The sequence below is a fragment of the Rhea americana genome, unplaced genomic scaffold, assembly GCF_003343005.1.
Source record: "Rhea americana isolate MKP2758 unplaced genomic scaffold, rheAme1 scaffold_325, whole genome shotgun sequence".
In the NCBI taxonomy this organism is placed as follows: Eukaryota; Metazoa; Chordata; class Aves; order Rheiformes; family Rheidae; genus Rhea; species Rhea americana.
The window spans coordinates 700,055-715,930 of NW_028186452.1; the positions used below are offsets into that span (position 1 = coordinate 700,055).

Sequence of the window (15,876 nt, forward strand, 5' to 3'; positions counted from 1 at the left end):
TGAAATTGTTGTTAGGGAAGAGGTCAAATTAATGCCTTGCCTATTTAGAGTATTTCTGTCTTAAACAGCTTGCAATGCAATATTATGGTGTTTGACATGGAAAATTCAACAGAGGAGTGAAATACAAGTAACTTGCAACTTAAGCTTATTTTGAAGCAGAAGACAAAGCCTTGATAAATGCCACATAAGAAACCAGCCTTTTGATTTCCTGTGACTGATAAGTAGACATCCATGATACAAGCTTAATATTTTATCCTTTTCATTTAGGAAAGGCTTTCTGCATCAAACAGGCCTCTTACCAAAATTGTTATCTAACTTCTCTAGTAAATGATGTTTATCTGTGTGTCTAATGGAGAAGCAACAGGGAAGAGACCATGGGAAAATGTTTCCTGAAATAGTTGGTGGAAAAGTTACAGATCTGAGTAGTACTTCCTACAACAGTTGTGTATTTTCATGTTATCTTTATCTCATTGCTAAAAGCTGATCGGTCATACTGTTAAAGCAGGTGATATGCTGGGTATTTGACAAGCATCTGTACATAAGAAATTCTAGCTTACGCGTTTTTTTTCCCTTAATCATATTGCTCACAAAAGAATACCTGCTGTGCTGTTAAAACTGTTCTGTTGATGACTCAGTGACTAAGATTAAAACTATCCATTTGAAGTAGTTTGTACAGTAAGAATACTGAAGTTCATGTTACTTTATAGCAGAAGATTAAGCATTGTACGTATGATTGTGAAAGGCAGAATTTCCCAATGACTTAGATCATGTCTTGAATATATCAAATTTCAGAAATAATCAGAATTAGCTTGCATTGTCACAGATCTAGTGATTGAGGCACTGTCTGAACACAGTTGAAGTAATGCTTTTCAGCTCTTTACTGTGGGAGCTCTGCTACTCTGATAATAGGTTTTTGTTTAAATTTTTGCTGTACCSCAGATATAGGCTAGATTTGACTACAGGTAAACCCTATTAACACATGACTAGAAAGAGGGCAAGTATTATCTTAGAATGTGATCCTTTGACACTTTTCAGATTAATATTAGTAGATGGAAAAAGTATTTTGTCAAACATAAGTGTGTATTGATGTAGCTATGATGTTCATGTGCTGAATTACACCTATAGTCTTCAAAGACACCGTTTGGGTAAATCCAAGACAACTACCTAAAATAGTGCTGCAGATAAGTTAGTGGCAAATTGAGTGTCTTTATGCCATTAGTTATGGTCTGTAGCCATAGCATCTCTTGTAGTCTCACTTTAGAACGTTCTTTTCTTTACTTAAACTCTGCCCCTAAATTTGAAAGATGCAGGAGAGCATTAGCTGGTCTCTAATATGTGTTGCAACTGAACTGAAATGGACCATGCTGTTTTTAGTTTGAGGAAATAGATATGCAAAAGATAGAAAATCTGATCTAAAGATAAATTATTTTGGAGGTGAACTTCTTGATAGGAGTAATAAGTGCAAAACATGGATAGTTTAAAGTAGGCCTGTTTTTTTTTTCTCCATCAAAGAGAATCATGGTATAGTGGCCTACAAAACAAGACTGAGCTGTGATTGAAGAGGGCCCCTTCAGCTCCCTGTTTCTTGAAGGAAAAATGGTAGAGGAGTGAGAGGATTAAAAAAGTATATAAGCCTCTCCATGCTGCTCAGTCCAGAATGAATAGTGCTATTTGGGATTGTGCCCTTACAGCACAAGGGGAGTGTATTTACAGTTTTACTCAGTTTACTTTGTCTAGAGAGTTGTTCTGACCTGAGTTCATGTCAGTCCAGAGTGACTGTGAATGCTTATTTAAAGGAAATTAACAATTTCTTTCTCTTTCTTCCAGATGGAATGAATCTTCCTTGTTGAATGCCTCCAGGTTTCCTATTGGATTTCACGTGTGGAGAAACACTTCTTTCCTTTAAGCCACTCTGTGGCAGACTGAATTGTGGATCCAGGACTCCCTAAGACTTTAGATCTTGAAGGCAGCCACCACTGAACCGCATTAATCTGACATTACAGCCACAATGGTGCTGTCACAAAGGCAACGAGATGAGCTGTAAGGAATGTTGTTTTTGTCTCATTTTCATTAAACTTTAAATTTGTTTCCGGTTAGATTTTTAGAGGGTAGACATGTTCATGTTCTGCTGARGTACAGATTTTGATTTCTACACTGTTACTTTTGATACAACCTCTGGTATTTGATAATAGAATTGTGCAATGGTGGACATAGACTGAAGGAGGAGAATCAATTACCAATATACTTTGGAAATTTTGTTCRTTTTAAATAGCTAGGTACACTTCATGTAGTTAGAAATAAAACAGTTAATTTACAAAATTTCTGTTTTTACATGGCCTGGAAAGAGGAATTTGGTTTTATGCAGAGTGAATAACAYAAGAGATCTTTAACATGCTCACTCTTTGTTGTCCCTTACTAATGAAAATAGGCTAAAACCATTGTATGAAGCAAAAGTGCAGCAAAGAATCACGGAAACCATACAGTTTTGATTGTTTCAAATCAAGTGATGAGGTATAAGAAAGCTGCCTTTGAAGTTACAAATAATGTCAAAGATGGATTGTCAGTTTTCATTTTGATTTATTATTCTCTATTTTGTTCAAGTTTGTTATCAAGTTACAAAAGGATTAAAATAAGCAGCAAATGCCCTGCAATATTCAGTCCAAATTGATTAATGAATTATTTTGTGTAAATTACAACACTTACTCATCTTCATTAAGAAGAAAGATAGCTGATCCAGTGTTCTGTATTGTATTACAAGTTGTGTACAATCTTTCCTTGACTCTGATACTATGTTTAAAATGAAGGGTATCATAAAAAGACCTAACTGAATTTGAGGTATGGAATTCTTCTCATCTTTTAAGATTAAGATGAGGAGTAAACTGTAAGGTTTATTTTTACCTTACATTTACATGTAGTAAATTTACATTTTAAAATTCTACAATTACATGTAGTACGGTTTACTTTTACATTTAGTTCTACATGCCTTAGTTTGCTTTATTTTCTGTGCTAAATTATGATAGAGCAAAAGGTGGGTGACAGTCAGAATGGTCATGGCTTGCATATTACCTTATTTCCTAAACTTACATAAAGATTGTTTTGGGTGATTTTTTTTTTTCTTGTGAAAGCATAGAGCAAATGTCATTTAGCTTTGGATGTCTCTGTCCTTGGCAAGCTTGTATATTGGGGRTTTGCTGCTGTCCTTGTTTTTCTAATTAATACTACTTCTTCACTTTTCTAGCAATGATTCAGCTCTCTTTTTATATTAAAATATAGTATTTGTTTCATGTTTTATTTTAGTATACTTTGAGAAATAAAACCCTTTGTTTAAGTAGTATGCAAACTTTCTTCAAATTTTAATTTTTACAACTCCTTTTTCCTTAGACTTARAGAATATATTGTCCAAGGTTTAAACATATTCATGATTACAGTTTTTGGCAAATTTCTGGAGTTTTTTTCTGCCAAAAACTTCAAAGAGTGAATAGGTTAATGGAGAGGTGGAAATAATGAATTGTTATGACTGGAAATGGGAGATGAACAGTGAATTGGGATTTACTTCAGAAGTTTGGAAAGAGGCAGTGCTTGTTTTAGCATGCATAGTTTATGGAGAGAATTTAAGGTTTTTACTTGCATATAGTGGCATCCTTAGAGTTGAGTGAGGAGAGACTGGATATGCATAATACTTAGGAAGGAGGCATTAGAAGAAAAGACCAATTCCCCCCAAATAGGGAATTAGCAAGATATGGGGAAATGTGAATCTAGAGGCAGCTATACAGAAAGGTCAGTCGTTTACCTTAGATCTTTTAACTGCTTAGGTGGAAATGCAACAAATGTATGGACAAAAAGAAAGATGACATTATGCTGATTTCTTTACAGAGGGAAGAAAGGGAATAATGGGCTGACATGCCAATGTTATGAATTTAGCTCAAATTTCCATATTTCAATATGTTATTTCCAAGGGCTATTTGTTGCATGCTTCAAGAGCTTTCATGTAGATGTAGAATTCCACACTCTGGTCAGATACTGTAAAACCCAGTAGCACTCTGTACTGCCACAGCCCACTTGGTGATACATGTTGATACGAGCTCATACTGAGTTGATTTCAGTACTTATCTCAGTGTCCTGTGTTAAAGAAATGGACTGATTTCTCTCTGTTCTGAGAATTCTACTTGTAGCCTGAAATTAATACTTATTTTTATATAAAGTGTTAGCTGTAAAATACTTTAACCATGAAGGCTGTCTTGTTGAAGAATTCCTGAAACTGATGCTTTCTTAGTAAATGAGTAAATGTACTTGTTCTATTTCTGTCTCTTAAAAGTACTGGCATTTAGTATCCGGATACCTGGTTTTTGATATTGGTGCTGCAACAGGTTTACTTGGAGTTTATACTTCTGTGTATATTTAGCTGTTTAGAAGAAAGATTTAAGTGTGGAGTTACTCAGAGAAGTTTAGTGACAAGCCAGTATGTGGAAGAGTGAGCTGGGGAGGTCAGGGAGAGGTGCTGCAAAGGAATGCTTGCATTGGAGTCGCTAAGGACTCGCTGGACTTGGCCTGACTCTTCCATCCTAGTATGAAATTGCTATCTCTAAATGCAGTAACAGAAAACTGTAAAATGAAATTCATCATAAGCTGGAACTAAAACRTAGCCTTATCCCTCTTACAGTAGCACCTCTGTAGGTGCTACTGTAATTGATTTTCATTTCACCTAAGAGTATTAATTTTATCCTGAATACAGTGTATAAATGACCTTCTAATTTTTTTAAAGTATCCATATTTCTCTGGATGATATAGAATACCAAATTCCTTAGATATGTGGACCATCCATGTTTTAATTTGCCAAAATATTTTSTTCAGTGCATGTGCATCTTTCATGGGAAGGTACTTACGTAGTAAAGGGGAAAAAAGAAAGTGCTACTAAGGAAATGAAATGAAACTAGACTTCCTTTCTGAAGCTTTTAGGTCTGTTTTAGAACATTAAACTTAGTTCTCCTATGCAAACTTTTTGTTGTGTAATTTGAAAACATTTATCTATTTAAGTAAATTGAGATGCAGACTTTTTTGGTCTTGTGTTTAAAAAAAAAAAAATGCTAACTGCTTTTTGAGGTCTTGGCATAGCTTAAAGTTTGTTCTTTTATGCATATGGGTATGTCCAAATCAAATGCATGCTTTCTGTGGGGCAGAGGTGTAAGAAGGATTAATTTGGTAATTACCTTTTTTTTTTTTTTTTTATGTGTATAACTTTTGAAGAAAGATATGAAATTCCAAGCATAATAAGTTCTGGTCACAGGCAACATCCTTCCTGTAATCTAATTAAAGCTATCGTATTGTTCTGAAAGACAAAGCTAGGATTTGTTCTTTTAAATTGAGCATTTTATTCAAATTTTACTGTTGTAGAATTTGTGAATACTCGTGAGTACCATGAATTGTTCCTCCCAAACTTAAAGTTCAGCTTTAATATGTAGATGTTGCCTTTGCCTTGCTCATTTTTGTATCTAGTATAGGTTTTATGGGTGATACAGATTAAGTATCTTTATGCTACTATAATTATCTTAAAGCAAAAAACTTCCTCAAACTTAAAATAAAAAATGTATYCTGAGAAAGGAGTTTATTGCTACTTATATCTTGAAACAAAATCTGAATTTGCCAAATGTATTTTTAATATTTGCTTAAGCTCTTAATAAAGCTGATAATCCTAGGTGGTGTGCCACACTGATGCAGCTGATGTTTATCATGCTTTGGAGAAGTTTTAAAAAAAAGTCTGAACCAATCCTCTTATTTTTACTTTTATTCAGAACTGTGGTTAAAGTTACTGGATTTTGTTCTATTTTTAGAAATCGAGCAATAGCAGATTACCTTCGTTCTAATGGCTATGAAGAGGCATATTCAGTTTTTAAAAAGGAAGCTGAGTTAGACGTGGTGAGTGCAAATAAGATTCTTCATCTATTCTTCATCTGTATTTTAAATAAAGAATTTAGAATTTTATGGCAGTTGCATTCATWCTGAATGCGTATTTAACAACTACCTACTAGCTCATACATTGTGAGAAGTGGAGATRATAAACTTGTGCAGTTTACTGTCTTAGCATAAAGTTCAAAAATAATCGTTGGATGACTTGAAAATTTCTGAGCCAAACTTTTGTCTTCTGGTCATGATCTAGGTATGTATTTGAATCCCCCCCCCCATCTGACTACCACCTACACAATGACAAGTTTTTCCTGTAGTGTTAGTTTAAGGCTCTAAGTCTTGGAGGGCTGGATCCTTCAGGGTGAAGGGTGCTGGAAAACGAAGCTAGCAGTTAATTGCTAGCAAAAGATAATGTGAATGTTCAGAAGAATTTGTGTAGTTGCAATGCATTTAATTTCCGTTTCCTGCTGTAGTCTGTGTCCATGGTTTCCCCCCACCCTACCTTTGCTCCAGCATCATTTGCTTAAGTGTGCTTATTCTTATCATGGAATTCTGCCTGAAAGCAAAAACTTTCTGCCATGCAAAATTGGAAAAATGAAGACTTTTGTAGGTTGACTTGAGAGGATGCAAGACTATGCAGCTTTGGAGACTGACTTCTCATGGTAATATTTAAGAAATGTGAAGACAAAATAGCATTGTGTTTGTCTTTATAATGTAGAGCAAATGGCAGAAGTCTGATTTGTGTTTAGAATTGGATCAGTATTTACACCACTGCCTGAAGCTGTTGAATACCGATTGGTTAATGGTATAATATAAGGGTAAGGCTAAATAATGAATATAAGCTGTTCAACTCTGCTAAGCAACTCTGTTTTGTCAGGCTGTATAGTTGCCAGTGACTTTAATCAATCATTTCTTGCTAYGTAGTTCCATTGACTTGCTTTTGTAACAGATGATTCTTGCTTTTTTTCTTAAACTTGTCATTTATTAGCATTAGAGGTGATCAGAGAAACTTAAATTTAAGGAAATGGAGACACCTGGATTTAGTAGTCTTCCGTACACTGGCTTTTGATTAAATCCTTGGCTCTTCTTTATTATAARTCTTGGATTGTTCTTTTTCCAAAAAGCTTGATTGAGATATGTCTTCATTTCTCTAATCTGCTTCTAATATCTAATAAATAAGTAGAACTGACAAATTGGAATAGCATACTTATAATTGAAAATCCTAATACCATCCCCTTATCAGCTTTATCCATCAACCTAATTAAAGTCTTTTCAAAGGTTACAAAGGTGATCTAAATAGGCTAGATGGTCCTGAGGGAAATAAGAAAATGCTGTTAAAAGTTCCACAGGACTTTCTCAGAAGAAAATGTGGATTGTATAGGGCTATTCTAAGATGACAAAAAAATAAAAAATAAAAAAACTGAAAACAGAAGCGATTTTAGAAAATCAGAAAGATTGAAATGTAGTTTTACAAAGAAGAATTTCATTTTTTCTATTGATTATTCCCGCAGATAAGATTTTTCACATGCCCCTGAAGTAATAGATTAACATCTGAGCTCTGACCAAAGTAGCCAGTCCTCAGAGCTCTAAGGGAGTGAGCCACTCCATTGCTATTCTGCCCATGCCATTGTTGTTCACCGTCTAATTTAGAATGTTATTCTAGTATGAGATTTTCACTTCATGCACAGAAGAAAAATGTGCAATTTTTAATATTCTCTTCTGTGCTTCTCATGATGTGCCTTGGTTTTCTGTATTGCTTTTCTTTGTTCTTACGTTAATAGGTGTGAGGAAAAAAAAGAATAGTCTGCTGGCTTTTACAGTAAGATCAGTTGTTCACTGTTGCTCTTCCCCTATACCCTAGAGCCCAAAGGGGAAAAGTATTTTGAGAAAGAAAATGATCCATTATTTAAGTTTCAGTACCATTGCTATACATCCATGTTGATTTCTCCAGTACCTGAGGTATTGTTCAGTGGAGCATATGTAGTAATTTGCTGTCTAATTCTCACTGACTCAGGTAAAGATGCAGAGTGAGTGGACTTCAAGTGTTCCTTTGAGGATTTAGCACAAAATAATGCAATGTTATGGTAGTAATTTGAGGTTAACTGTAATTAAGCTTTCAAAGTTCATAATTAGTTTGGAGTAAATGGTTTTCAGCCAAGATGGAGTGTACATAATCCTACTCTGTCAGCTTGTGATCTGTTCTTCAAAGAGTGCAGATTTTCRTGAGAAATTAAGTGCATGATTGTGTTAAGAACTCTGATAGTAGCACRGTCTTAACAGTAGGCAGGAGTCCAGTAGTTCCTAACAGTTGAGTTGGATATAAAAGAGCAGAATATCTTCAAGAAATAATTACTACTGCTGTGTGTTAGTCCTTGCAGTCAATGCATTCCACCTACTGTAGTCTTTTTTTATTTATTTTTTTTAAATAAGGGTTAGTTGGAGGTAGGGGAAAATCCTATAACAAAATAAGACAAAACATCCTCAGATATGCAGAGCACTTAAAAAGCTTTCAAGTTTTGAAGATGGAAAACAGTATCAACAAGAGTTTAGCCAAAGTTTTGGGATTTTATTTGAAGAATCTTACATCACTAATCTATGTTGCAGTAATATTTTTAATTAAAAATTATCTCTTTAAGTGTTTTCTTTTTTCCCTGTGTGTAGATTGTCGTTATTAAAATTTGACTGGTGGTTATTTTGCTTTTATTGGTAAAACTCTGTCTCACTTKAATTCCTCTTTCAGTAGTTAAGAGACTTTATTAAGATGAGCTGTTCGTATTGCTTTTGGGAAAACTTTCCTACAGGTATAGAACTAATATTTATTCATTTAAATACTTCTGTCCTCCAGAATGAAGAGTTAGATAAGAAATATGCTGGACTTCTCGAGAAAAAATGGACGTCAGTTATAAGATTACAAAAGAAGGTAAGTGGAGAGCTGATGGATTTATTCATATCAAAGGTTATGCTTACAAGGTAACATTCGTCACTGAATAGAATGTTACGTGTTTGGGTTTTTTTTTTTTTTTTTTTTTTTTTTTTTTTTTTTTTTTTTTTTTTTTTTTTTTTTTTTTTTTTTTTTTTTTTTTNTTTGCTGTTTTTGTTTCTTGTTGGACAAATGCAGGGTTTAGTAAATGATGTCCAAAGATGAATTTCGCTAACTTCAGCAGGGAAAATGGCAAAATCCTCATTGTAGAAAATAGTCTATCTGCCTAAGTGCTAGCAAAGGCGCAGCTTCCTCTCAGCATTTTATAAAAAATTTCTTGACCTTTATGGACTGTGTGTGCAATTTATGGAGCTGGAAAGCAAAGAGATGCCCTAGGGCGGTTTGTGAATGGGAAGGTTGAATGGCTGTCTCCAAAAGGCTTAACTGGTTTAGAAAGAAGGTAAAAACCTTTTCTGCTAGTATCTTTGACCATTACTTTAAAGGGAAGAAACCATTAACTGTAATGCCTTAGAGCAAATGACTGCTGTAAATGGACAATATAAAACTGACAAAAATATCAGTAGGTTTAGAGTGTATTAAAAATACTAAGAAGAATCACAGCATGCTAACGTATTTAGGATTTTGTTATGCCTTTAGTCTTCCTACTGTTGGTTAACGTGCATGCCATCTCAGAGATATACAAATGGATTGCAGTAATAGGATTTCTTTTATTAGCAAGACCTCTCCATAGTTGGTCAAAACTGCTAATAAACTTTTGAGTTGGTTACTCAAACATCTCTGTGCAGTAGTTGAGTGAATGTGATCTGACAAAACTTTTTTTTTTCCTGCCAAAATGTTTGGAAAGTTGGAAAGGAATAAATTCTTTGAATAATCTAGCTTTAACTTTTAGAAATACTAGTGTTACTGGATGTCAGTAATTGATTTAAARCAGAGCAAAGACTGCACAGATCTGATTTTTTGGGAGCCTGTTGGTGTTTAGACTGTTAATGACTGAGGTTGAACCTTATTGTAAGACTGAAAAATAAACAATCTCTTTAAAACCCATAAATTTAGGTTATGGAATTAGAATCGAAGTTGAATGAAGCTAAGGAAGAATTTACATCAGGTGGACCTCTTGGTCAGAAACGAGACCCTAAAGAATGGATTCCCCGTCCTCCAGAGAAGTATGCCTTGAGTGGACATAGGAGTCCTGTCACTCGAGTAATTTTCCATCCAGTTTTCAGTGTTATGGTCTCTGCTTCAGAGGATGCCACAATAAAGGTATGTACTTGCTACAGAAAATTATACATTCTTTGACTTTAGTTTAACATGTAACAACCGTATTCAAAACTGGTCATGCATAGTATTGATTGAAGGTTGTTTCAGGTTCAAGTATGATTCCTTGTGCAATTGATATAAATTTTGGTTTTGTATTGGTCCAGTTAATAGCTTCAAGATTATTTTATTATTCTTTAGCTTCAGAAAAAGACTTAAAATGRTGTGGAATAAGGAAAAGACAAGCGTGTGTGTGTGTGTGTTAGATGTTTGAGGAACCTAATTAGCTTTGTTTATTCCTTGCTTCCTCTTACGGAAACACTGGATGAATTTTCTTGTTCTTGAATTTGAACTGCATAGCACCATTTCTCTCTTGGTTGCATTCCTAGTAGTATAAGCTTTGTTTTGCCAGTGAAATCTGAGGGGATCAGTTTTTTTCATCATTTAAAAGAAATGTCTAATTTTGTGCTTGAGAGACACCCACAATAAAATCTATAAAAGCATGCTTTGTTTCAGAAGCTTTTGTCTGTAGTTAGATGATAGAAGACTGACTTAATTAGGAGGTGAGAATGGGGACTTCACACTTTCTTGTTGTAGTTATTATCTACGAATGTTTAYTTAATCTCTGACAAATTCTGTAATCTAGCAAATGTCTGCATGTCAAATATTAGCTCTTGGAAGTGATTTGGATTATCATTCTTAAACTAGTGTGCTCTGAATATTGGTTTCCAGTAGGTAGAATATTTGCTGTTTGGTTCTAAGGCAATAAACCAATTCTGGAGTCACAGKAAAGCTTGAAGGAAAACAAAGGAGGGGGATTACTAAAGAAAATATTTTCCTGCTAACTGAAACCTGGCTGCATTGTTGGAGTTAGAACTGGTATAGAAAGGGATGTATAGAAACAATCTGTGCAAAGTGGTTTTCATTCTGTCCAGTGTTTTCTGAATTGATACCCTTTTATTTTTAAAGGCTTGGAGTTTTAAGATTCTTAAAATACAATAGAAACTATCTTCCGGCTATATTTTTTTAATAACATTTTAAGTTAGCTCAAACAATAGTTTAAGATATATGAATTCAATTAATGTGTAAGTAACAATCACATAAAATACAAAGCATRTTTTTATGTTGTAAGGCTTCTTTCTAGGGGAGTCTTTCTTTGTCTTTTGCTCAATTAATTATTGAATAAGGTGCCAGACTGGCCTGCAGAGTGCAAATGTAAGGCTGAACAAGTAATAGGTTGCTGTTAACAGATTTTCTGTTTGCTTGTCAGGTGTGGGATTATGAGACAGGAGACTTTGAACGAACCCTTAAGGGGCATACAGACTCTGTGCAAGATATTTCCTTTGACCACACTGGCAAACTATTGGCCTCCTGTTCTGCTGATATGACCATTAAGCTATGGGATTTCCAAGGCTTTGAGTGCATCAGAACTATGCATGGTAAGGTATAAAGGGGATTGATTTAGCAGTCTGTAAAGTGAAGAGGGTGTGTGTGTGTGCTTTTGGAGTTGTTTGTTTTTTTTAATCCAGGAAAACTACTGATGTGGAAAGGGGTTATAAACCAGAGTGTTGCCCAAAAGAGAGGGGAATATCTTCGTACTTTTACTACTCTGTAAATAGAGTATATACTCAGTATCCATGGAGTGAAATAGCATCGCAGATCTTCTATGCATGATGCTGTGGAAAATATCACGTAATGATCTGGAAGTGAAATGGAGTTAGATATGTTTAGCACTGAAAATCAAATTCTCAAGCCCTCAAATCAGTTAGTTACCTTCTACACYATTCTGCTTTCCTAATGTACTTGTTAAGAAGGCAGTGATTTGTGTGCGGTCTTTTGCTTCATGTTTACCTGACGTCAAGAGAACAAGTCCTTTGCATTAGACTGAAAAGCCACGGGGAAAAATGAGTGAGAAAGTAAAACAAGCACCTGTGAAATTCAGATATTGATAACTCTGTTTTGTAGTTTTGGTGTAAAAGCATTTTTTATGCTGCTGCTCATCTTCTTGCTTTTGATATCCTCTTTTATTGTACAAATAGTAGAAATAGAGAATGTCATGGTTAAGATTTAGTGTAGAAAAATACATGTACATATACACCAAAGAAAACAAAGTGGTTGACTTCTGTGTGTGCACTTCTTTGAACATCAGCGAATATTGTTCTAGAGAAAGAGTRAACATTGCAGTGGAACCCAGTGCTCAGTTTGCTGAAAGCAAGAAAATAAAGCAGTGTTTGAGTTCCCCTTTTTGTAGTTTTTAAGCATCGCTGTTTATACGAACACACATGCAGAGTGCACATCTTGATGTTGTGATACAAATGTGGATTGAATAGTTCCACATTTCGCTAGTGTTTTTTYCCCATTTAACTTGGAAGAGATGTCTTTTCAGTGAACAGTTAAAGTACAGTACTTGCACTGAAATTAATATTCTCCAACACTTAAGATACATAAGCAGTGATRTAGTTGCTTTTGTAGGAGTTCACCAAGTGCTCAGAGTTCTTAAAAGGTAGAAATGAAAACTGAAATTACACATCATTGGTACATGACTTGCAAAGTGTAATGCAGCTGCCAGTAAAAATCAATAAGAAATGTATTGGTGATCTTACTAAATGTAACTTTTTGGGGGGCGGTACTTCAGATTTGTAGATGAACAGAGGAAGCTGTTCAGTACCTTTAGCTTGAGATCAGTAGTTTAGGGTACACATCTCAGCTTAAATTTCTAAATCCAACACCTGGATGTATGAATTTATATATAAATTCTTATAGTCAAACTTGTATGTAGACTTCTCAAAAAAAAACCAAAAAAACAAAAAAAAAAAAAACCAACCCATCCACCAATTTGTTCTGTATAAAGTAAATTTTTGAAAGAGTTGATACTAATATTTGCCACTTGAGGAATTACAAGTTTTAATTATTTGTGATTTCTGTGATTTTTGGAAACAAATTCTCTTTATAGAATGTGCTTAACTCTCTTATATCATAAGTCCCGTTGTATGTGTGGGATGAATAAAGTCAAGAGCTGAAACCACATRTATGAGGTCATAGGAGTCTGTGGTGAGGAAATAATCAAAAGGCTTTTTTTCCATCTCAGCATTGATCATCTTAGACCTCTCAGCAGTTGTAGAAGCTGCTATCATGTATATACAGTTAATTCTTATTTGGTTCTAGGAATCTGTGCAGTACAGTATTTTGTCAATACTTTARTATCAGATGTGTGGAAATGATAATTCTTTTAATTCTAAGCTTCTGCAGTGAGGTTTGGCATGCTATCTCACTGAAGATCTGTTTTCCTTTGAAACATGTGTATAATGCATCAGAATATTGTAACTGATGTAATTTTGATAATTTTAAGAACAGTCATGGTAGTAACTCTGTCTTCTAAACTGTGCCAGCTTTTGTAGCCTTAAATGTCACTTCCATAATGGCAAGTAGCTGATTTTACAACAGCTTTAGAAGAAATTTTTGAAGCAATCCCAAATGATGCTCAATGACTGGACTGTGTGATTTAAAAAATGTAAATGATTCTTTCAGAGAACYTCAGGTTTACATGTAAAGGTTATCCTATGGAACATACACCAGAGGCCACTACTGTARACAGTTACACAGGACCTAATATTTATTTTTCCTGAGCGTTGTGTAAAACAATATTGATGTATCACTTATTAAAAATCTGATTTTGTTTTTAGGTCATGATCATAATGTTTCTTCAGTAGCCATCATGCCCAATGGAGATCATATAGTTTCTGCTTCAAGGGATAAAAGCATCAAAATGTGGGAAGTCCAAACAGGGTAAGCACAGTTCTGATTAAACATCACCATCTAAAGAAAGCAAACAYAAATCACTTTTCAATAGGAAGTAGAACCACGTACAATAAAAATGTCTTGCTGACATTCAAGAATCGAGATATAATACCATGCCTGTCACAATCAACAACTGAAGGATTCTTCTTTAAGTCATTTAAGCTTAGGCTTTTGGTAGCCACTAATTAAAAGTAATTGACTTCATCTTTATGGAAGCTATAAAGTTATAGCACCATGACTCAGGACTGGATATGAATATAAATGCAGTGATTAACCGGAAGTTTACAGGGAGCATGAGAGGAGGGAGGGTGATACCTGTTACCTTTCTAGGTACAGATCAAGGTGTTGCCTCTGATTTTTGCCCTATTCTATGTTTCATTCATTGGTATCTTTGATCAATTTGTTTGGAGTTGTCTGTGAAGGCTATCTGAATCGCCTGTAAATCTCGACTTGTTCTTAAATACCTATTTAATGCAAGCTGTCAGCTTCTTCCCCTCCACTCCACCAGGCCTAGTGTTTTCTACTTTTATCAAGCGTTTACTTGTTCTTAACTGTTGTTTTTTTCCTCATCTGATAAGCTTTCCCTAACCATGAATTGATGGTTTTATGGTCTTGTACATCATCAGCCAGGATCGATGCATGCATTCTAAAATGTCATATCTTAACTTCTGAGTAGTAGTCCAGTGTTCTTACATTTCAAAGGTTGTGTGTGTATATACATATAGTACTTTTATTGCAATGTTAATTGAGTCATACTATATTTCTCCTTTTTAAATAGTTATTGTGTGAAGACTTTTACGGGACACAGAGAATGGGTRCGCATGGTGCGGCCTAACCAAGATGGCACCTTAATTGCCAGCTGTTCTAATGACCAGACAGTGCGTGTTTGGGTGGTAGCGACAAAGGAATGCAAAGCTGAGCTCCGAGAACATGAACATGTCGTAGAGTGCATTTCTTGGGCTCCTGAGAGCTCATACTCCACCATATCGGAAGCTACGGGATCAGAGGTAGTATTTCCAATGTTAATAAATATGCATATGCCGGTCAACTTTTCTGTGCTGTATACGTAATTTAGTGGATAGTACTGAAATTACTAAGCTCCGTTTTCAAAGTACTTGGCAGGTATAACAGGTGTATGAGTCCTTCCCTGAGTACGTTGGCGTACTGTTAAATCCCACAACTTGGCTTCATGGGAGGGTGTCAAGGGATCGGGGCAAACTTTTTTCAGTTGTTCCRTGCGACAGGACAAGAGGCAATAGGCAAAAACTGAACCACAGGAAGTTCTGTCTGAATGTGAGAGGGAATTTCTTCACTGTGAGAGTGATAGAGCACTGGAACAAGTTGCCCAGAGATGTTCTGGAGTCTCCTTCTCTGGAGATATTCAAAGCCCTGCCTAACATGCTCTAGGTGACCCTACTTGAGCAGGGGGTTGGACTAGATGATCTCCAGAGGTCCCTTCCAACCTTACTGATTCTATGATTCTGTGGTTCRTAAGATCCATGTTTTTCTGGTTTTAACAGTGGGAGCCTGCCTTTGCACTAGTGGAAGTGAAGTTTAGAAAGATGCTCTGTTTCTGAGAAGGGTGAGGATGGGGCCGCTTTCCCATATTTTGTTAAAGAATGATGGGAGGTAGCTTATTTGATGGAACTTGAAGATTATGATGAGGGTAGGCAGCAGATGAAGGGTGGGGGTGGTAGTGAGCCAGCAATGCAGAAATAAAGCTGCCTTGGGTGTTATACAGAATGTTACTGCACTTGAGTTAAGCTTTGACTTCAGTGTCCTAGTGTACAAAGTTAATGATAGGAGAAGCCATTCTTAAAAAATCCCCCACATAATCACRTGTACATATTCTCTGGTTCTATTATCAAATCTTTAAGGAAGGCTTACTAAAGGTCAGCAAAAACTTCCTTTTATGGATGACAAAAGCAATAGAAAAATTAAATCCATTTTAAAAATGAGCATTTCTCCCTCCTGCCTTCCCC

At 35.3% G+C, this 15,876-nt stretch overlaps 1 protein-coding gene across 1 annotated transcript in view; it reads left to right on the top strand.

Moving 5' to 3' along the window:
* The first annotated feature begins 1,799 nt into the window (after nucleotides 1-1,799).
* Nucleotides 1,800-15,876, top strand: part of PAFAH1B1 (platelet activating factor acetylhydrolase 1b regulatory subunit 1) — a 19,810-nt gene continuing 5,733 nt past the window's right edge. Inside the window, exons 1-7 of the mRNA XM_085310761.1 lie at nucleotides 1,800-2,040; nucleotides 5,829-5,913; nucleotides 8,747-8,821; nucleotides 9,896-10,102; nucleotides 11,367-11,535; nucleotides 13,780-13,882; nucleotides 14,673-14,901. Coding sequence (XP_085166887.1) covers nucleotides 2,009-2,040; nucleotides 5,829-5,913; nucleotides 8,747-8,821; nucleotides 9,896-10,102; nucleotides 11,367-11,535; nucleotides 13,780-13,882; nucleotides 14,673-14,901 — 900 coding nt within the window. The 5' untranslated portion in view covers nucleotides 1,800-2,008. The remainder of the gene's footprint in view (nucleotides 2,041-5,828; nucleotides 5,914-8,746; nucleotides 8,822-9,895; nucleotides 10,103-11,366; nucleotides 11,536-13,779; nucleotides 13,883-14,672; nucleotides 14,902-15,876) is intronic.